This window comes from Streptopelia decaocto (assembly GCF_964273445.1).
Source record: "Streptopelia decaocto genome assembly, chromosome: 3".
Lineage (NCBI taxonomy): Eukaryota > Metazoa > Chordata > Aves > Columbiformes > Columbidae > Streptopelia > Streptopelia decaocto.
Window position 1 is genome coordinate 72662085 of NC_138656.1, and position 21833 is coordinate 72683917.

Here is a 21833-nt window from a genome sequence, read left to right on the forward strand (position 1 = left end):
GTGCTGCTGCTGGGGCCTCTGCTGGGGTGTGATAGGCTCCGAGTCCTCCTGCTCCTCAGCATGGTTGGCACAGCCATGAAGCCCCAGGGCCCGAGGGATGGTGGGGAGTCTGTGGGATGGGAGATGCAGCAGCAGTGGAGCCTGGGCAGCTGCTGCCACAGTCCCTGTGGTGGGTTTGGCCCCATGGGTGCAGGCACAGCCAGCTCAGCTGCTGTGGTTTGGATCCCCCAGTGTTCAGTAAGTGTGTCCCCCAGTGGATGCGTCCTCAGCGCCCAGTTGGGACAGTGCTCCTGGGGATGCTGGTTCCAGCAGGTGGTGGTGATACCTGTTGTGGGTCTGTCAGCAGCAGGATGGGGTAGAGGTGACAGACCCAGGGCTCTTGGTACCAGGCTAGGGTGTTGCTGTTGGTTCCGCTGGGTAGCTGCGAAGTGTTGGGCAGGGCTGTGGCCTCCTCTTCAGGGTTGGGGACGGCAGGGTTGCCAGGTGAAGGTGACAGAATTGGCACTCGGCAGGCCTGGGGCTGGCGCTGTTGTGGTGGGCAGAGAGGTCTCCCATGTTGGTTTAGCCATTGGTGCCCCATCATCATCTTCTCCATTTTGGTGGGATGTTGTAAAGCAGAGAGGTGTCATGGCCCTTGGGGGCTCTGGCTGGTGTGGGGCGCTTGGTGTTGATGGCCCCTGTGCTCCTAGTCCTGGCAGCACCCAGCAGGAGATGGTGCCTGGTGGCAGGGGCAGGCAGGTGAGCAGCACCCGGGGCTGCCTGTACTGCAGCTCGTCCATCAGTTGGGCCATGGAGGGCAGGTGAGGCTGGGGGGCAGACAGGGGGCTGGCCAGGGGACTCAGCATGGGGACCCACAAGAGGCTGAGCAGAGGCCTCTCCAGAGGGTCCTTTAGGGGGTTGCTGCAGGGACTGGCCAGGGGACTGTCCTCTGAAGGTTCCTTGCAACTCTCTGGAGAGCTCTGCTCAGGGGTCTCCAGGGGACTCATCTGCAGCCAGGGGTGCAGGTCTGTCGCCTCAGCCCCTGCATCCCCTGAGAAGCTGGCGAGGGGGAGACTGCCACTCCCCAGAAGGCATCAGTGTCCCCCAGTATGGCTGCTGCCAGGCAGTCCTCAGGGCGGTCATCCTCTGGCCCATTCTCCCAGAAGTCAGGGACTTCAGTGACAAGGGTGCTGATAGCCAGGCTGTCGGGGCCATCAGGGAAGGTGTTGTCCCCATCCAGGAGCATCTCTGCTGTCACTAGCTCCTCCGTGCAGCTGCCCTCTGCCCTGCGCTTCAAGAGGTGGGGGAGCTTGTTGAGGGAGGTGGTCAAGTGGGGGATGTCGGGGACATCAGTGGGGGATGTGAGGACACCATCCCTCAGCGCCCCCCTCCCCCCCCGCCGCCACTGGCTCCTTGTGACAGCTGCCCTCTGCCATGTACTTGGGGAGGTTGAGGAGGGATCATCTCTGTTGGGGGGAGCACAGAGGGGTGAGGGGTTGATTTCTTGGGGTGAAGAGGGCCAGGAAGGAAAGATGTAACTTTTTCAAAACCTACAGTTTTTCTGTCCTGTTTTTTTTTCATCAGGAGGAGTCTCTAGGGGCTAATTGGCTCATCACATTTTCCTCTGACCTGCATGGGTCATTTGCCCTGTGCACCCCACAAACTGCTTTTTCTGCAAGCGGGGGAGACAGGAGGAGGATTGACACCATGGAGATTCTGGCTCCTCATGAAGAGCAGTCTGACAGAATTTCTCCTGGTGTCCAAAATGCTTCCAGCCTGGTGATGAATCTCCCATCACATGCAATGGAGCCCATAATTGGTGCTAAACTGTGGCAGGGAAGCTCTGAAACCTCCCCCAGGACGAGTCCTGGTCCGTCACGTGTCTCAGCTGTGGTGATCAAATGGGAGGAGGAATGATGAGGACAGACAAAGAGGAGGATGGATGAGGATGATGTTGGCTTTGTCTGCGACTTGTTGCAGTGACAGAGACTGGAGAGCACCAGGAAATCTGGCCAGAGAGGTGGGCTCTCAGGGGCCAGATGGCCTTGGGGAGTGTGTGGGGTCATTATGGCAACACACAGAGAGGCCTTGGGAGCCTGGGTGATGTCACCTGTGCCGTGGTGTCACTGCTGGTCTGGAGCTGGGGACATCCAGTTGGGCTGTAGGGATATTGGCACCTGAGGAGAAAAGGTTGGAGAGTAGAGATCACACCTCTAACTTATAGAATTTCCTGGAAGGTTTTCCACAGCTGTGTAGATGTGACTTGAATGAGAACCTTGTTTCCTCCTGTTCCTTCACACCACCATGAAACAGATTTTTATTTGGTTTGGTTTTCCCCCTTTTTCTCCTTTCCATAGATCTAATACACTCTAATAATCCAGAACTTGGAAAATTGTCTCTTTGTTTCTAAACTCATGGCAGGGGGTTGGACTAGATGAGCTTTGAAGGTCCCTTCGAACCCAAACCATTCTGTGATTCTATGATGGAACAAAAATTACTGGAGATGAGAAGGTACATGTGAAGTGCAGGGTCAGGATGTGCAGGAGATGGGAGGCAGCGTTTGTTTGTCTGGGGCCGTGACTGTTGCAGATGGAGGGAGCTTGTTCTGAGTACAGAGAAAGCTGAATTCCTCAGGTGTCTTTCTCCTTGATTGTCTTATCTGCCTTTTTTTTTTTTTTTAATTGTTTGTGACCCTAACACCAGAAGATATGAGCCAGAAAGCCAGTAGCTGTGAAATTAAAAGAAAAAAAATCTGTAAACTCTCTAAGAGCATCCTTTTCTAGTCCTTACTACATGTATTACATCCATGCTTGCTCAACTCAAAGGCACTTTCCTTTCTAATCCCCTGTTGTTCCTTTTAGCTGTAGCAGGATTCATGTCAGTGTCTCCTTGGGGAACTTTCTAGTTTTGCTTTCTTTCCAGGCCTCTATCAATTGCTTTGAATGAGTGTATACGCTGTGAAGACTTTTTTAAAATATAAAACTCTCTGCAAAATCTACGTCATTCTATCATATGCATAACACTGTCACAGGTGTCATGATGCTACCATGGGGTTTATTTACATAGAGAAAATTATTTTAATGGACTATACCATTACAGTGATATTAACATGTCAGTTTATGTTCCCATAGAGCCACTGTTTTCATAGAATCAGACTTTTCCTTTTTCTACGCCAGTTTGCTGAGAAATGGATTAAGTAGAATCAGGAAATAAAAGTTAGAGGTACTTCTGATAGGAAGCTTTAGCAGCAAAGCTGATACTGGGGACTTCAACAGGGAATGAGCCCTCTGTGTCTCTTGGTACCAGCAGTGGGGCTCAGGTGAGGCTGAGGATGAGCCCCTGACCTTAACAACAGGTCGGAGAAGATGTTTTCCGTAACAGTTTTCGTAGAAACACATCAAAATTTATCCTGATGGATTCAGTGGCAAGCAAAGCACTCAATGTCTTTGGTTTTTCCATGACAATGGAACAGATGTGGCAAGATGTATATTTCTCTGTGTGGGAAATTCCAACAAACTGGTGAGGGAATATACAATATTTTCTCTTTGGGCATTTTCCTATCACATCTCCATCCTCCAAGTGCCTGTTGTGTTTTCTTATTCTTACCTCCTGGCTGCAGTTGAATGCACTTCAGCTGAGTTTGTTAACTGGAGAGCTGGGGTTGTGTGTGAGCTCATACTGGGCAGCAGTGGGAAGGAGGGAAAACAGGAGTAGCGAGCAATAGGACAAGAGGAAATGGCTTCGAGTTGCGCCAGGGGAGGTTTAGGTTGAATCTTGAGAACAATTTCTTCAGGCAAAGGGTTGTCGGGCATTGGAACAGGCTGCCCAGGGTGACTCCACCGTCCCTGGAGGTGTTTAAGTGGTGTGCAGATGAGGTTCTCAGGGACATGATTTAGTGCCAGTGTTGGGTTAACGGTTGGACTCGATGATCTTGAGAGTCTCTTTCAACCAAAATGATTCTGTGATTTTATGCTATGATTCAGGCCCCTTTTTGAAAATTGAGGCTACAAGGACTTTGTGAGACAAAAGATTCAGAAACACAGTATGAAGTGTAGCGTAGTTTCCATTCTGAAAAGTGTTTTCCCTACCTGTACCTGAATCAGCCTTGGAGATTCTCTTTTCCCTCTAGCTCTTTTTATAGGGCATAGTAAAGACTGTCCTGTTTGGTGTAGGTTTGTTGCCTTGCTCCCACTCCCCGAGTTCACTTTTAGGTGTTGTTCCAGACAAGATGCCAGCTCAGCTTTTAAAGATTGTATAGTCATTGCCTGCTGGAGAGGTTGGCCTCCCACCCTGCCACCAAGAGGAGAGTCCAGGCCCAGGTTTGAGCAGATGTGACATACTTGTCTGCTCTGTGTGAGAAGTCCTTCCCTGTGCTTTACACGTCTGCTCTTCTGTTTGCAACATTGAGAAGGTTCCCAGCGAAGCTCTGAGGAATGTGTCAGCAGGCAGGCCAGCAACGCACTCCACAGACATTACTAAAATGTTAAACTTTTCACCGTAGTGCAATGAGGTAAAAGTCTGTTGGTTTCATTCATTATTTTCATGGCCAAAACCAGCCAAATACAACTGGGGTATCCATGTCTTGTTTAACTTGTCTGGGACTGGGCTGTAGGAACAACCTGTAGCTGCCGTGAGGTTTTTTAGCAGAGCAGCAGACAGCTGCCCTTCAAAGTGAAGAAAGACAAACCTTTTAAATGTGGTCAAATTTCTTTTCAATTTCCGCTCACTATCCTGACTGTTTCACATCTTGAGTTTCTTACGTAGCCCTCAGAATGAGCTAATATATATATATATATACATTGGAATTCAGCATGTCTATAATTCTCTAGAAGTAAATTAAGATCAACCTGTAGATTCCCAGTCTCTGTCATTTGTGGCTGGTTGCTGTGTGGATGAAAAGGAGCTGGCTGAGCTGCTGACTGAATAAGGCTTGGTATGGTTTGAGGATAATGATCAAAGAAAATTACTTTCCTAGTCTGTTGAAGAACATGTACCCTGGTGACACCATGTGTGGATTTTTTTGATCTTGTAATTCTTTTGCATTAGTGGCTATTTCTATGTGCATAAAAACAGTAAAGCATAAGAACTCATCGCATTTTGGGAAGGATTAGGTCCCTTTTTCCATTCAATCATAGATACTGGTACTATTGGTTGGTACTATTACCTTTGTAAAGGGCTATGGCCATGTGCTATGTATAGAGCTGATGAGCAGCTTGCATAAGGTAATCAGTGCTGAATGTGATGGATTTAGTGGCTTTGCTGCCGTGTTCCAGATACTACAGAGGGTTTTTTTGTTAACTTCCAGGTTAACTTCCGTGTCATGGTTTTGCCTTATTTTGGGGCGGGAAGGGGGATGGGGGACTGGAGACGGAAGTTTGTAACTCTGTTGTTGATCTCCCACAGAGTAATTAACTTTATGCTGTATGGCAGCAATTAAACAAAGTCATTAGAGTGTAACAAGATATATGTATGAATGTCATGTTCCGGGCAGTACTGTTTTTCAAGGGCACTGAACTCCTGTAGTGTTCTCAGGCTTTGTCCTACAAAGTCAAAATGTTTAAAGTCCATTAGTGTTGCTTACAAGGGTGAATTGTTGTTTTCTGTTAGCTTTTTCTATCTCAATCTTTGAATGTTTTTGTGGTGCACTTCATTTGTTTAAGAAAATGTGCACTTCAATTATTATTTATTTTATGATCATGTGCACTTAATTTAAGAAATAAATTTTTAGTATATAATGTTTATATTAACTGATGTGGTAGTTACAGTTGTATCTTCACTGGGATTGCAGTTTTTCAAGCCTTGATGTGGATAATTAATTCTGAAGTTGACATGTAAGTTAAATTATCTGTGAATTCAAGAGGGACCATAATTAAAAAGTTTTCAAAGTTGAATAATAGGGCTAAACCAATAGTTTGAACCATACACTATTTTAAAATCCTCCTATTTTTTTACGGTTTTGGGCAAGTTGTTTCTGGTTTTCCATTGGCTTGTTTGTAAAGTAGTTTCTTGTATGATGGGAGCACTCTGAAGTATAATTGCCATAGTTGAAACAGTTTAACTCCTTTGAAATGTTTTAATTATTCTAAGTCTTCTGAACTGTACCTTTCTCTGAATTCAGTAATTCGTACTTTGTTCTTTTCAAAGCATGTGAAAAATGGAAGCTGAAAGTGTTGCCCAGAAAAAGTAGTAATCATATTTTCATTTTTTTTGCATTGAATACCACAGTTGGACGTAAGCCAGCTGATTAAAATTTTCTGGGGCAAGAGCACAGGATTTTTCTTTGCACTGTGCAAATTAAAATGCCAACATTAAGGTAAAGGATTGCAGAATGGGATATTTATTGGTGAGGGAGAAAAGTTTAATCTCAAAGACTAAGTTACAGCCTTACGCTGCTATGGATTTTTATAACAGAGGGATGCTCTCAATTATTGCTGGTAGGCATAAGGACCCTTGCATTTGGATGCTGCCCATGGCAATCTGAGATAAAGGGTCAGGAAGTTTTCAGGATGGGAGTATCTCATATCAGCAGTTTCCTTTTGGTAGAAGGTGAATTCCTCTCAGAGCAGTATGAGTTGTAATGCTTCTGGAACTAGGAACAATGTTGATTTTAATCTTTACCCCTAGTTTTGGATAAGGGAACTTGAAGCATGGAGATAGAAGCCTGGTGGTGGTGCGATGTGGTACTTGTTTTATCAGGCAAATTCTTCTGCCATGATTTTTGAAAAGTTTTAATAAAAATTGTTAAGTGGCAGCCTTTTAAGGAATAGAGTTCCCTTTCAGTTCTGCTTTGCTCTTTTTTTTTGCTTGGATTCAGTAAGCACATTGCCACCATTAGCCTGGACTGGCTGTTGAATAGAACCTGCTTGACTAAACCTTGGTCTACATCACTTGCTCCCTGCCCTCAGACAAACCCCCACACAGCAGGACTCTCAGGTTAGTTGTCCTGCTCCCAGGCCAGTATTTCAATGGACCAGATGAAAATTATTACAAAGACCTCGTGTCTGCTTGGCCATCCCTAGCACAAGTGCCTTGTGCCTCATACCAGAGCTGTGTAGTTCATTGTTGTTCAGATTTAGTTTTTAAATTGAATTGCACTTGCTATACTCTATAGTGAAAAATGTACTGATATGGTGTCTGTCAGGAAAGGATTTATGAAAACTTTTCTGCTGTATAAATCTGCACAAGTTCTTGAAATGAGTTCAGAGTTCGCTAGAGTTTTTCTGTATATTCAGCAGGGGGTAGAAATACTTCCCTTTGTCTCAAGTGTTTTATAAGATCATCGGTCTTTAGGGGGTTGAACAGTATACTTGCCTATCACACACACCATTTGACATTATTTATTGAATTCTTACAAACTGGGAAAAAGCTAATAAAGTACCCATTTTTTTTTTCCTTTGGCCATTTAATACCATTTTATTGAGTAAGCAGAGTAGTGTATTTCATCAGATTGCGTTGGCTGACTTGGTATTGAAGTTTTAAATATATTTCTTTCTCTCTCAAATTATCTTGGGATTACTGTTAAATGGGAAATATTACTAGTTAAAATACCAGTTGCTGGAGATCTTTTGGAAAGTGCTATTATATTTGCTTAATAAGAACAGTTAACTTTGGAAAAGTATTCCTATGGATTTGCATTTCTGCCAAACCAAGTCAATGATACTTATTTAAAGGATGCTATGTTTATGATTCTGAAGCTGTTGGTAAAAAAAACATTTTGTGGGATCTAGAATGTGGTATCTTTGGAGTTCTGTATCCTCAATACCTATTTATTTTTGGTATTTAATTTTTCCTGTGTTTGCTCAATGTTCATAAAACCCAACGTCCTAGAAGTATGTTGTTTGCAGCTCCGTAAGATTTCCTTTTTTTCCCATATACTATAATATCTTAAGTTGCTGGGTTGTTTGTTTGTTTATTTATTTTTAATCTTTCATAATTTCTTGTTTGTATCTTAAATTCCTGTGTAGAGTGGCTGGCTGTTTGGTGCTGTGAAGCGATGCTGTGTGCCCAGCGCCAGCCTGATCTCCCTGGGGACCTTCAGCCTGGGAAGGTCTGAGTGGCTGAATGCAGCGCCAGTGTTTGTGCAGCCAGTTCAAGGGCAGCTCTGTCAGTGGGGTGTGTGCCCAGGGAAGGATGTGCGCCAAAAGAAGGGTGTCTGCTGCAGTGCTGTAGTGACTACGTTGTTTTGAGATTCAAGCTGACATGTGTGCGTGGGATTTTTCTGTAATGCATAGTTCAAATGTGACTGTAGTTTAAAAGCCATGACCAGTTTTAAATGCCCGGAGTTGGTTTTGGTTCTGTGGACAATATAACTTTGTCTTCACAGTCTCAGTAAGCAATTTGAGTTATGGAGTTAATACATCGCATCTACATAAATATTTTGCATAGGTAGCAGAACCGTGTATGAGAGGGGATGGACATTTATTATTTACTCTTTAAAATTTGAACTAATTAATGAAGTCAAAAACAATTTGTGAGATAAGGTATGAGCTTATTACCTGTAAATTTACATATTTCATGGTTCTGTGTCTGCCTCTTGAGCCAAGTTCTTGTAAATTACTAATTTGTGAAAATAAAGGGCTGCTTAGTGGGGAGCAAAGAAGGAGCCTGAATTATCGCATCAGTAGATCCTGGTGAATCCTTCTGTTTAGGAAGAAGACATATCCACTTCTGAAGTTACTCCTGAAAATGTACTTGGTGAACAGGTTTTACAAGCTGTTCCTGCAGTATTTGGCCTAATTTTAGTAATGGTAACTTCTTAGGCTTTCTTTTGCCCTTGAAAAGTTTTGAGTGTTTCTTTCCCTCCCTGCTGCTCCCCCTGCTTCATTACATAATCAGAAGTTGTGTTTAAAATAATGTGATATGAGGCGATGTCATTTTAATTAGCATAGAGGAATAAGAGTTTGGTTTAGGAGAGTCCAATCATGTTATATTAATTTGTCTTGTATGTTGGTTGTTAAGATTTGCATCTAAATATCTGAATGGGTGAATATTTTGGGGGTAGTTGCAAGGCATGTTGTAAATTGCTATCCTTCCCATTTCTCCACAGAAAAGCTGCACAGAGTAATAATGTATTTCTTTCTTTGGTAGTTCCAAAATCATTTAGGTCCCCTCAAAGTAACCCATTCCTTTAGTTTCAGCTGCAGAAGTATCTTCTGTTCCTCCAAACCTACCTGGAGAAAGAGGCCCTTCAAGGCTGTAGCCAAACAGGCTTGGGCTTGCTTCCTTAGAGATCAATATTTCACCAAATCCCAAACATACTGAAACAACCTGCTTGAAATAAAGCAGATTGAGAGAGGAACAACAACTATTTCAGAGTTAAGGTGCAGCACCAGAACTCAGGTTTCCCAGTTGGAATAGCTGCTGAGGGATCTCTGCTTCAGAGGGGGATTCACTTTTTGCAGAACTTGCAGCATGTTGAGTTTTCATGTGCAGTCAGAATACATCTGGAATTTTTCTTGTCATAGTTTTGCTTAAAAACCATAGTGCAAAATGTAAGCCAAGCACAATATTAACTATAGATATGCATTATGGGTTTAACTGCTACTGAGAATTGCTGAGGAAAAACACTGTAGTTACTAATACATGTAGGCAGTTAGAGCTTCTGGTCGATCACATTCTTCTGCTCAGCCACTTCTCATGCTATGAATTTTAGAGATGGGAACAGCAAGGAGGCTCTAGTTAAAAACCAGAGAGGCTGAAACTAATTCAAGTTAATTTTTCAGCACAGCGAAATAAAATGGCTTGGGAACAGACGAAGGGGAAACTCAAGTCTACCAGAAATGCCGTAGGAGGTGTGTATCGGTGCTTATCAGCTTCTATCTGTGACAGCCAAATCCTTACTGTTGGCAGTAAGCTGGTTATGTTGTATCGCAAGAGCTTCGAGGTACTATGTCATTTTCTTGTTCTCTTGGTCTTCCCTCTAAGTCTCTTCAAACTGTGACTATTTAAGAGGACAGTACGGTGTCTGGGCTGAACACGTTCACGTTCTCCGGCTTTGTGCTTCAGAGCACGTGGTTTCATGTGCTGTGTCGGGCTTTGTCAGCAGCCAGTGCTTATATAATAATTAATTTAAAATAGTAATATTTCAGAAGTAAAAGTGGATTGACAGTGGCTCGTAAAATCAAGTAAGAACCTTGTGATTTCTAGGAGAGTTTTCCAGGCATGGGATGTGACTGTGTGGCTTTTTCATGATAGTAGACAGTATCCTGGGATTTCAGGAAAAGTGTCCTCCGAAATTGTCTGTAGACATATTTGCAATTATCTGTGTGGTTTCAGAGAGAAATGGATATCAGTTAACAAAGTTTCTTTATATGGAAGTTTTTGTTCGGAATTTTTGAAGTCCGTGTTAAAAGGAAATTTGCTTTTAATATCTAAGTGTAATTTATCCATAAAACCAGATTGATTTTTCAGCTTCTTGATCCAGACTAAATTAAAATAAATTGTTATATTATACTTGTATTGATTGGTGTTATTTAAGTCAGAGCTAAAAACATTTCTCTCTATTTTTTTTCTTTGTGTACAGAAAAGATGAAAAGGAGTATGCACTGAAGCAAATTGAAGGTACAGGGATATCCATGTCGGCCTGTAGAGAGATTGCAGTAAGTCTACATAAATGAAAGTATTTTTACTGACATAATTATTCAACAGATATTTTATTTTCTCTGAATTAAGTAACATAAAGATTATCGATATGTTTTCTTTGAAGTATGCAAGCATGAAAGTTACTCAAACATGAGCTTTCCTTAAAATGCTTTCTAAATCATACATTATTTTTTTTTCTGTAGTGGAAAGAGGTGTTCTTGCTAGACAATGGTACTGCCTTTTTCTGGTGTAATTTTAACTGCTATCATGTGTTGAGAGGGAAATACATGTGAACCCTTTAATGAAGATTTGTTTTAAAAAGGGATGTTTTTAAAATGACTTGAAGGATGGGTCAGGATCAAGGGGCAGGCTGGCAGGGCTGACACTGTTGTGGGCGTCTGTTACAGGCCACCGGATCAGGCTGAGGAAGTTGATGAGGCCTTCTATGGGCAGCTGAGAGTGGCCTCACAGTCTCAGGTCCTGGTTGTTGTGAGGGATTTTAATTTCCCTGATGTTTGCTGGAAGGACCATTCAGCCAGCCAGCCACAGTCCAGGAGGTTCCTCCAGTGCATTGATGATAACTTTCTCATGCAAATGGTGGAGGAGCCGACCAGGAGAGGAGCGCTGCTCGATCTCATCCTCACTAACAAGGAGGGTCTGGTCGAAGCAGTAAAGGTTGAGGGCTGCCTGGGCTGCAGTGACCACGAGATGGTGGAGTTCAGCATCTTGTGTGGCAGGAACAGAATAGCAAGTAGAATTGCAACCCTGGACTTTAGCAGGGCTAACTTTGGCCTTTTCAAGCAATTGCTGGGGGAAATCCCATGGGCAAGGCTGCTTGAAGGTAAAAGGGCCCAAGATAGCTGGATTGCATTCAGAGATTGCTTCTTCCATGCTCAGGATCAGAGCATCCCCACACGTAGGAAGTCAAGGAAGGGAGCCAGGAGGCCTGCGTGGTTGAATAGGGGTCTGTTGGGTATGCTCAAGCAGAAGAGGAGAGTTTACAGGTCATGGAAGCAGGGGCTGGCCACTTGGGAGGAATATAAGGCTGCTGTTAGAGGATGTAGGAAGGCAGCTAGGATAGCCAAGGCCTCCTTAGAATTAAACCTGGTGAAAGGGGTCAAGGACAGCAAAAAGAACTTTTTCAAATACATAGCAGATAAAACTAACACCAGAGGCAATGTAGGCCCACTGATGAATGGGGTGGGTGCCCTGGTGACAGAAGATACAGAGAAGGCAGAATTACTGAATGCCTTCTTTGTCTCTGTCTACTCTGCCGGAGGCTGTTCTGGCGAGCCCTGTACCCCTGAGACTCCGGATGAAGCCAGGTCAATGGAGGAGTTTGCTTTAGTCGATGAGGACTGGGTTAGGGAGCAATTAGGTAGTCTGGATATCCATAAATCCATGGGTCCAGATGAGATGCATCCGTGGGTGCTGAGGGAGCTGGCTGAAGTCATTGCTAGACCGCTCTCCATCATCTTTGCCAAGTCTTGGGAAACGGGAGAGGTGCCCGAGGATTGGAGGAAAGCAAATGTCACTCCAGTCTTCAAAAAGGGCAAGAAGGAGGACCCAGGTAATTGTAGACTGGTCAGCCTCACCTCCGTCCCTGGGAAAGTAATGGAACGGCTTGTCCTTGGTGCCATCTCAAGGCATATCAGGGATAAGAGGGTTATTAGGGGCAGTCAGCATGGCTTTACTAAGGGTAAGTCATGCTTGACCAACCTCATAGCCTTTTATGAGAATGTAACAAGGTGGATGGATGATGGCAGAGTGGTGGATGTGGTCTACCTTGACTTCAGCAAAGCCTTTGACACAGTCTCCCATAGCATCCTAGTTGCTAAGTTGAGGAGGTGTGATCTGGACAATAGAGTAGTGAGGTGGATTGCAAACTGGCTTAAGGAGAGAAGCCAGAGAGTGGTAGTCAATGGTGCGGAGTCTAGTTGGAGGCCAGTATCTAGTGGAGTGACTCAGGGGTCAGTACTGGGGCCAGTATTATTCAGTATATTCATTAACGATTTAGACAAGGGAATTGAGTGCACTATCACCAAGTTTGCTGATGACACTAAGCTGGGAGGAGTGGCTGACACGCCAGAAGGCTGTGCTGCCATCCAGCGGGATCTGGACAGGCTGGAGAGCTGGGCGGGGAGTAACCTGATGAAATTTAACAAGGGAAAGTGTAGAGTCCTGCATCTGGGCAGGAGCAACCCCAGGTTCCAGTATAGGCTGGGGAATGACCTATTAGAAAGCAGGGTAGGGGAAAGGGACCTGGGGGTCCTGGTGGACAACAGGATGACCATGAGCCAGCACTGTGCCCTTGTGGCCAGGAAGGGCAATGGCATCCTGGGGTGTATTAGAAGGGGGGTGGTTAGTAGATCGAGAGAGGTTCTCCTTCCCTTCTACTCCACCCTGGTGAGACCCCATCTGGAATATTGTGTCCAGTTCTGGGCCCCTCAGTTCAAGAAGGACAGGGAACTGCTGGAGAGGGTCCAGCATAGGGCAACAAAGATGATTAAGGGAGTGGAGCATCTCCCTTATGAGGAAAGGCTGAGGGAGCTGGGTCTCTTTAGTTTGGAGAAGAGGAGACTAAGGGGGGACCTTATTAATGTCTATAAATATCTAAAGGTTGAGTGCCATGAGGATGGAGCCAGGCTCTTCTCGGTGGCAAACAATGATAGGACAAGGGGTAATGGGATCAAGCTGGAACACAAGAGGTTCCACTTAAATTTGAGAAGAAACTTCTTCTCAGTGAGGACGACGGAGCACTGGAACAGGCTGCCCAGGGAGGTTGTGGAGTCTCCTTCGCTGGAGACATTCAAAACCCGCCTGGACATGTTCCTGTGTGACCTCACCTAGGCGTTCCTGCTCTGGCAGGGGGATTGGACTAGATGATCTTTTGAGGTCCCTTCCAATCCCAAACATACTGTGAAACTGTGAAAAAAGTTATGAAATATTACAGCTGCCATTACAAGTCTGCTTGCTAATAATGTATTTTATTTCAGATTAATGGTAGCTTAGTCTTCTTTAGTACACGAGAACGATTTGTTTTCCTCATTCCTTATTTGTTTTGCTAAGTACAGAAAAATTTTTTAGCAAAATTAAAACCAGCATTAATTGTGGTTTTATTATGTGTGTCTTAGGAGAAAAATGCAATCAGGAATTGCACACTTTTGAGCACAGTAATGCCTATCATTCCTTCGAAGTTGGTAAAAGTTAGGTGTTTGTATATGAAGGTAGCATTTGATCTTTAAATGTTTATTGTATCGCTGAAAATATGCATTACTGTCAGTGTTGGATAGAGAGTAAAATTTTGTAATGCAAGAATTACTTGCATTGCAGCAGAAGTGCACTAGCTTGATCAAATATTTCCCTTGTTTTAATGCTGTCACTATGTTGAAGGCTGTTGAAATGTATGTTAGGATTGTGCCTAAAGCTTTTTGTAATCTGGTAGTGTTGCATTGAAATACAGGATTCAGGTGTGCAATGCAATGTGAGACATTAGGAACTCATGATGTCTGTGAACTGAACAAATCACTGTACAGTGTAGTGCCCACAGTAACTGTATGAAGAGACTTAGCAGCTGAAACTCCTATCCTTTTAAAGTGCTTATCATTACAAGGTCAAGGTCAATCATGGGTTTGAGAGGTGGCTGCACTGCTGCCAGTTACTTTGCACAGAAGCTACCCAGTGACCCTTTTGCTATCATTTCTGCCTTTGGAGGAAATAAGAAATCCTCTTTTAACATCACTATTAGAGTATATTCTTGTTACTATAAAGTTGGTTTTGACAGCACTGGGGGATTTTTTTGTTTCTTTGATTCTTGACCTTTGCTTGTTTTAAATTGTGTGACCATGTAGATGATGTGTGGCACAGTTCAAAGGAGACTTTCTTGTTGTCATGATAGCATTGTGGTGTGGAGCTCGTTCTGTCGTACTTGGACACAACATTATGAGGAAGTAGAGAGTGTAGTTTTTTTTTTTTCCTCTGATGATACATGACCATTTCAGTCTTGATTTTATTTTAAAACTCCTTTTTTTTTTTTTTTTTTTTTTTAAATGATGAAACTTTGTGCAAAGTTCAGAACAGCCTGGGAAATTTCACAACTACTGTGTAAGTTTCTTGAATCCTCTCAATGGTTCTTCCTGTAATTCATCCTTGAATATATATTTTACTCTTCAGACTTTACTGTAGAACTCTAAAACCTGAGATAATGTTGCAAATCACTGTTTGCCTCTGAAATTTCAGGTTAGTAAAGTATTAGAAATGTGAAAAATGTAAAGGTGAAATAGTTGAAAAAGAAATATCAGCTTTTTGTCATACAGAAACAAGCAGAATCAAATGCATTTTCCATCAAGAGAAGCAGACTTATAATTAGTGCATTAATAGTTAATCTTGTACTTAAAAGCTTAGATAGATAACAAAGAAGGTAAAGTTTACTGATTAAATAAAAGATTATCAGCCTGGAAAAAAAGGCTATGTTAAAATGTCATTAGTAGTTCTTTTGACGTTTAAAAATCCCCTTACAACCACCACCTCTAGCCTTCCCAATGCCAAAAAGTCCCCAAACCCCACCCCTTCTGTGGGAGCTGAGAAAATGAAAGAAGCAGCAGTGCACATGGTTCTGTGTGTGTGTGTGTGTGTGTGTGTTCAGAATATTTTATTAGCCTGAGGACACTTGATGATGTGCTCAAGAAATACTTTACTGAACTAAAAGGCATGTAGTTTTACAATCTGAGACCATTTGATGTGTAGTATTGCTTAGACACTCTTAGTAGGATCTACTGGCCAACTGTCCCTCGGAGAAAGGGCTGATGGCTCCTCTCTTCTGATGTTACAGATCAAGCTGATCTGTCTTTGCTTAGGACTTTGGAAAAAAATAAGACTTCTTTTACCACTATTAATATGAGCTCTTCATGGAAAAAGCCTTATGTCAATGATAACTTCATATGGGCAGTGATTCCTGGGGCAAGTGATGACTACTTTCTTTCAACTGTAGGGTGATACCTGCTGAAGAAATCCATATTTCAGCCAATTCTGTTGCACTGAATATGACAATACTAGAGGAGATTCTATTATGCTGAAGAATTGTGGAGATAAAAAAAAATCAAAACAAACAAATTTATTTCCTGTAACTCGAGTCTATTCTGAAGGTAACTGAAATGCCAACTACTTCTGTGTTCTTGTTATGAGGCAGATTATTGCTGGGTTTAAGCAATAGCATTTTTGAAGAGTAAAGCTGAAAAATATGAATGAGAGTTATGAAACAGTTTTCATTTTTACATGATTATTTAATTAACAAATGTGATACTTCTTTCAGCTCAAGATTTGTGTTGGCTTACTTTGGAACCAATGATGAATGAAACGTTTTCCTTATTGCTTGAACATCATGGTGGGATTTCTAATTCTTTCTGTAATGTGGTAAAAAAAAAAATCCTGAATTCCTAGAGCTATCTGTAGCCAAAATGGCTCTAGGAATGTGTTAATTTGGTTTTCATTGTAGAAAATGGAAGAGAAATAAAATACATTTTTAGACATTAAGGCCTTAAGAAAACTCTGTTCCTTTCCATTCAGAAGGGGAACATCCAAGCATGTTAATTGCAGGGCAGTTTAAGGATCCATTAGAAGCCTGTGCAGCAAAAGAGCATGTCATTTTTGGACTGGATGCTGGGACAGAGTCCATCCTCAGTGAGTTTGCAGTTGGCACAAAACTGTGAGAAGTGGCTGACACACCAGAAGGTTGTGCTGCTATTCAGAGAGGACTTCAACAGGCTGCAGAGCTGGGCCGAGAGGAATCTTATGTAGTTCAACAAAGGGAAATGTAAAGTCCTGCACCTGGGGTAGAATAACTCTGGGCACCAGTACATGATGTGGGCTGACTGGCTGGGAAACAGCTCTGCAGAGAAGATACTGGAGGCCCTGGTGGACATCAAGCTGACCGCTGGCAAAGACAGTCGACATCCTGGGCTGCATTAGGCAGAGTGTGGCCAGCAAACCAAGGGATGTGAGCCTTTCCCTCTAATTCAGTACTGCTGAGGCCACATCTGGAGATCTGTGTGCAGTTGTGACCTCCCTAGTGCAAGAAGGACGTGGGGCAGCTGGATTGAGACCAGTGCAGGGCCATAAATATAATAAAGGGACCAGAAGATCCGACAAATAAGGAGAGGCTGAGAGAGCTGGGACTGTTTAGCCTGGAGAAGAGAAGGCTTAAGGATCTTATCAAATACCCAATGACAGGGAATTAAGCAGTGGGAACCAGACTCCTCTTGGTGCCTGATGACAGGACAGGAGGCAATGGACACACATTAAAATACATGAAATCCCATCTGAATATGAAAGGACACTTCTTCACTGTGAGGATGATCAAGCACTGGAACAGGTTACCCAGAGAGGTTGTGAAATCTCCATCTGTGGAAATGCTTAGAGGCCGACTGGACACGGTCATTGGCCACCTGCTCTACCTGACCTTGCTGGAGCAGCGAGGTTGGGCTTAGATCACAAGAGGTCCCTTCCAACCTGAAAGATTCTATGATTCTATAAAATAATCTTCTAGTATTTCTGTCCATTTAGTAGAAATAGAGCCATGCCTTTCAGGTGTATTTCTAACAAGCAGATAAGCATTTTGTGCTAATAAAATAACATGATTATACACTACTCAGCAGTGAAATACAATGCAGAAACATTGGTTTGGTAAGTTAGAATAAAAGCTTCAAGTCCCTCTTGCATCCTGAGTTGCTCTTCTGAGGTTCTTGACTGATCACTGAAATAAGGTATCTCAGGCAATGTTCTTGGAAAATTTTTGAAGCGTCTGAGCCTTATTCCCAAATTTATTTTTGGGGTCTGTTTGTCACCAAAATACACATTTAATCTAGTACAACAGTTCCCTGGTATGAGTTGCACATATTTCTTAAAAAAGATAAAGCACCAAAAAATGGCAAATGGTTTTCCTCTGACAGTCAGTGTCTTTAGTGCATTCTGGCTGTTCTCTTACTGAGACAGTTGCATGTAAGTATATTAAATATAGTAGGAAAAACGTCCTGCAAACCAACGAAGTATTTGTAACAGTCACTTGCACTGCAGTGAATAAAGGCTTGCTCTGCAATTCTTCTTAACCCAAAAGAGGATGGTTTAAGAATGTCATTTCAGAAGATCATTTTTCCCCCTCTAAAGCTCAGCCTGTGGACAGAGATGACTACTAAACACTAAAAGCTTAATGTGAACTAGTGACTTGAGTTAGGTCCTAGGAGGCTCTTCTGCCAACGCCTGGTTCTTTCCAGCTTTCTCCCCACTACCAACACTTAGAATTTCCCCTCTTCCAAGGAATAATTACCAACTCTAGCCATCTTCTCTGTAAATAGTGATCTTAATTCAAAACTTCTTTGGATTTTTCTATATCAGTGGGGTTTTTTATAGCTCAGTAGCCTTTTTTTCTCTGAGGGAAAAAATTATACTAAGCTATTACAGATTATTTAAATGGGAGAAGTAGAGCCACAAACCAGCAGCATTTCTCTCCTTGCCTTGCTTAAGAATGCCCTGAATTACTGTGGGTTTGCCCTGCGTGAATGTTGGGTCTGGGACACATAACCATTTTAGCAGCCACATCCCGTGCCCATGCGTGCCAGTCGTTAGTGCAGCTGCCAGAGGCCGTTCCTTCTGGGAGACCTTGAAACGTTGCCAGTGCGCTGTGGGACACTAGTGGGAGCATTAGTTGGCGTTTGTGTTCATACTTGCATTGGTGGGTATAGGCTAAAATAATTCGGACTGTAATGTTACATGAGTTACTGAAAGCTCCTTCGAACAGTCTAGCATGCACAAATTATTCTCTAGGCTTTTTGCCTATTGATGCAATATATATTACAAAGTGCTAGAGGGTACAAGTATTTTGGAATCCTCTGAGGATGGCCAGGGTTTTAGAAGCCTTACAGGTTAAACAATAGTTTTTTTTAACCTCTTTGTGTTTCTCAGCGCTCTTGAGCAAGGCTCCGTCTTGCTGTATTTACAGGCTTCTTTTCCACCTCCCTGCTGTCCACGGCCTCCCTTTGCACACAGGCAGCTCTTCTGGGGCTGCGTCTCCTTCTTCTTGGCTTTGGGGCTGTGCGGTGTTGTGATGGTGAAGCTGAGCCAGGGAGGTCCTGCTAGACTTGCTGTCTAGATCTAGAAACACTTTGTGCCTTTGCCGTTGCTGCTGGCAGCAGGGGCACTGAAGGGGACAAGTCGTGCTGGGCTGGTAGAGCTCGTAAAGCTTATTTGCTTTTACCTCTGTCAGGTGTTGCACGTCACTCACAAGCTGCCCTCAGCTCCCTGCTTGGAAACCACTTAGTCAAATGAACTAAATGTGAAGCTACTTAATTTCAGACTGTGGACCAGGCTGGCCTTATAACCCACTTGACCTGTCTCTGCATCACTTAGGAATGCAGAAAAGATCAGCTATACAGGAATAATGGTAACTTTTCACTATTAATAAAACACTTAGAAGATTTCTAATGCCATTAGCTCTCTCCAAATACAGTTACATAGAATTTCATAATAGGTACAAGTGCTCTACTTTGGCTATATTGACCTTTTATTTGACCTTGGCTATCACAACAGCTTGCTGTATTTACTGTTATGTAGGAAAATATGTTTTCAACCTTGGTCGCTGGCTTTGTTTAAGGCGAGGTTAGGTAAAACGAGACTTTAAAAAAGTTGTGTCCCTGAGTACATTTGCTGTAGGAGATTCCTTTTGAATGTCAAAACTTCTTTCTCCTTGCCAAGATAATATAAATATGTAGAATATTTGGCAATGCAAAAACTCCCCATAAATTCTCTCCTACCTAATTAGAAAAGATTGTCAGATTTGTTTGTGGAAACTTTGAAACTCTACTCCTTCTTTCAATAGCTGGAGGTAGTGTAATAAGTATAAGATCAAAACCAAAAATTGTAAGGGATCTTTATTAGAGAGTTAAGGCATGTGTTGGCTAGAAGTGTCTGTGCATCGTGATTTTATAAGTATGAATCAGCTGGAAGGAGGTTTTTGGTTTAGCCACATTACAACTCATGTTTTGCATGCCATAGGAAGAATAACAGCTTTCTGCATTACATGGCCTAATCTTGTATGATCTGTGTAATTTAAATGCTTTTTGTGTAAGGGAATACCTAAATTCCTGCTTTGGTTATTCTTCAAAAGGGTTCTGTGAGTATTTTTTTAATTATTATTTTGTTGTATCTGAAAGAACAATTAACTTCATTAAATAAAAAAATACACAGGTAGTAAATCAGTAGTATAAGAAGAGATTTTCATTTTAATCAATGAAGTTGCCTTTTTTCTTACTGGCCCATAAATGCACTGTAGTGTTTATGAAAATAAGTTTTGCAGCTTGAAATATAATTTTTGTCAAGTATAATAACGGTAACAGAAGTAGAGCATCTGAAGCAGCGTCAGCTCCATTGCCCAACTACAGCCACCTCCTTCAGCAATTCAATGACAAAAAAGAGCATGCAGAGAAGAAAGAAAAAGGGGGAATGCTGCTTTTAGCACGATTCCTTTCTAAATACAAAATTTGAAGCTTTTTTTTTTTTTTTAATACAGAGGTTACTTTCCTGTTTTTGAAGTTGTGTCTCTGCTCAAAGCAGGAGAGCAATATCAATAAATATATGGCAAGTATTTTAAAAAGAAGAAGAAAAAGGAAGCTGTTGCCCCATTCTAATATAGTGTGAACTGAAGAAGCTTTTGTATGAATTTGGTACTTGACATCAGTTGGGATATAATCCAAATTCTCAGTGCAGCTGACTGGGCAAAATGGGTGTTCAGTGCTGTTCAGGCTTTGTTGTCCACTTCTCATCTTGAATATTCTGAGAGCAAACAAATGCAAAACCAGCTGATGGTGCCTTCTGCAGAACTGAACAAAAAAGTGAAGCCAAGCCTCTTCAGGTTAAGCTGTAGGCAGCAACGCACTGAAAGCAAATAGCTGCTTTATCACTCAGATAATGTAGAACAGAGTTGCAGATAATGCAGGAAAGAAATTTTTAAATACTTATTTGCCAAACTTAAATACTGCCTGCAAGACTCTGTGCATGTGTGCACATAGGAACATTTACTTATGTTTCAAAGCCTCGGTTGGAATATTTTGTAAATTTGGGGTTATAGTGTCATAAATCTTTCTTTTTCTGTGTCTCGTTCTCTCTTTCTCGTTACATGTTTTCCTTATGTTCCTCCGTTTGTACTTTCCTATAGTCAAGAAAATAATTTATAGGTGTTTTCAGTTTATTCTGAGTGAAGATATAAAATTGTTTGAAGGGTATATTGACTTTACGTGACTCTAGAACGTGTCTTTCTCTAATTCAGTATTACATGTGACTGTTTTTGATGCCTCAAACTGAGAGACAATGGCATGGGCTTTCAGATGATGGATTCTTTTTAAGTTAGGACTTCTGTTTTCAGATACTGTTACTAAATAGCCCGCTTCATTCAGCAGCAGGCTCACATTTTCTTGTTCAGCCTTTCACAACCAATGTAGTAGCAGAAGCTCTTCTTGTTGCCCTCAACATTGCTTGCAAGTGTCAATTCAAGGTGAGCTTTGGCTTTCCTGACACCATCCCTACATGCCTTGGCAATGTTTATAAACTCCTCTTGTGTAGCCTGTCACTCTTTGCACCCCTCTGTGTACTGCCCTTCTTGCACTGGAGCTCTGGCAATCTGTGTAGCCAAGCCGGTCTCCTGATACTTGCATTTTTTTAATAGATCTGCAAGCTTTACTCAGCTCCTTTGCTCTTCAGAGCTGTTTCCCATGGCCATGCACCAGTTCCTTCGATAAGCCGAGGTCTGTTCTCCTGAAGCAGGGTTTGGGGTTCAGGGACTTCTCCTGAGTTGTAGAGAAGACTTCATCTGATGCCCCATCCTTATCAGGTGGTTCTGTAATGTACTCCCAACACAATGTCATCCTTACTGGTCTCTGTGCTGATCCTGATCCACAAGCTGTCTGAGGCATCTCTGCGCCCAGTGAATCTGTGAGATAGAAATAAAACGTTATTAGTAGTGCCCAAACTGAATATATTAATACAGAGCAGAGCTGGCTGCATTGAAAATGGAGCATCAATGGGAAAATCTTCAAGGCTTGATCAAATGTTAATAAAAAAAGTTGCTTTTTTCAAGACATTGTTTGACATTGATTTCAGCCCTGTGTATGGCTGAGTGGATAGTGGTTTTAGTCTACCGTCATATTTTACTCTGCAGGTTTTTGTATGTAAATTGTATTCAGCTTTGTTGTTGAAGGCAAGATGTCACATCACCTTTCACTAAAACT

The 21833-nt window shown here is 42.5% G+C and overlaps 1 protein-coding gene across 1 annotated transcript in view; it reads left to right on the forward strand.

The window, feature by feature from the left end:
* Positions 1-21833, forward strand: part of CDK19 (cyclin dependent kinase 19) — a 135217-nt gene that overhangs the window by 12551 nt on the left and 100833 nt on the right. The window contains exon 2 of the mRNA XM_082048816.1: positions 10502-10577. Within this exon, the coding sequence (XP_081904942.1) occupies positions 10502-10577 (76 nt within the window). The remainder of the gene's footprint in view (positions 1-10501; positions 10578-21833) is intronic.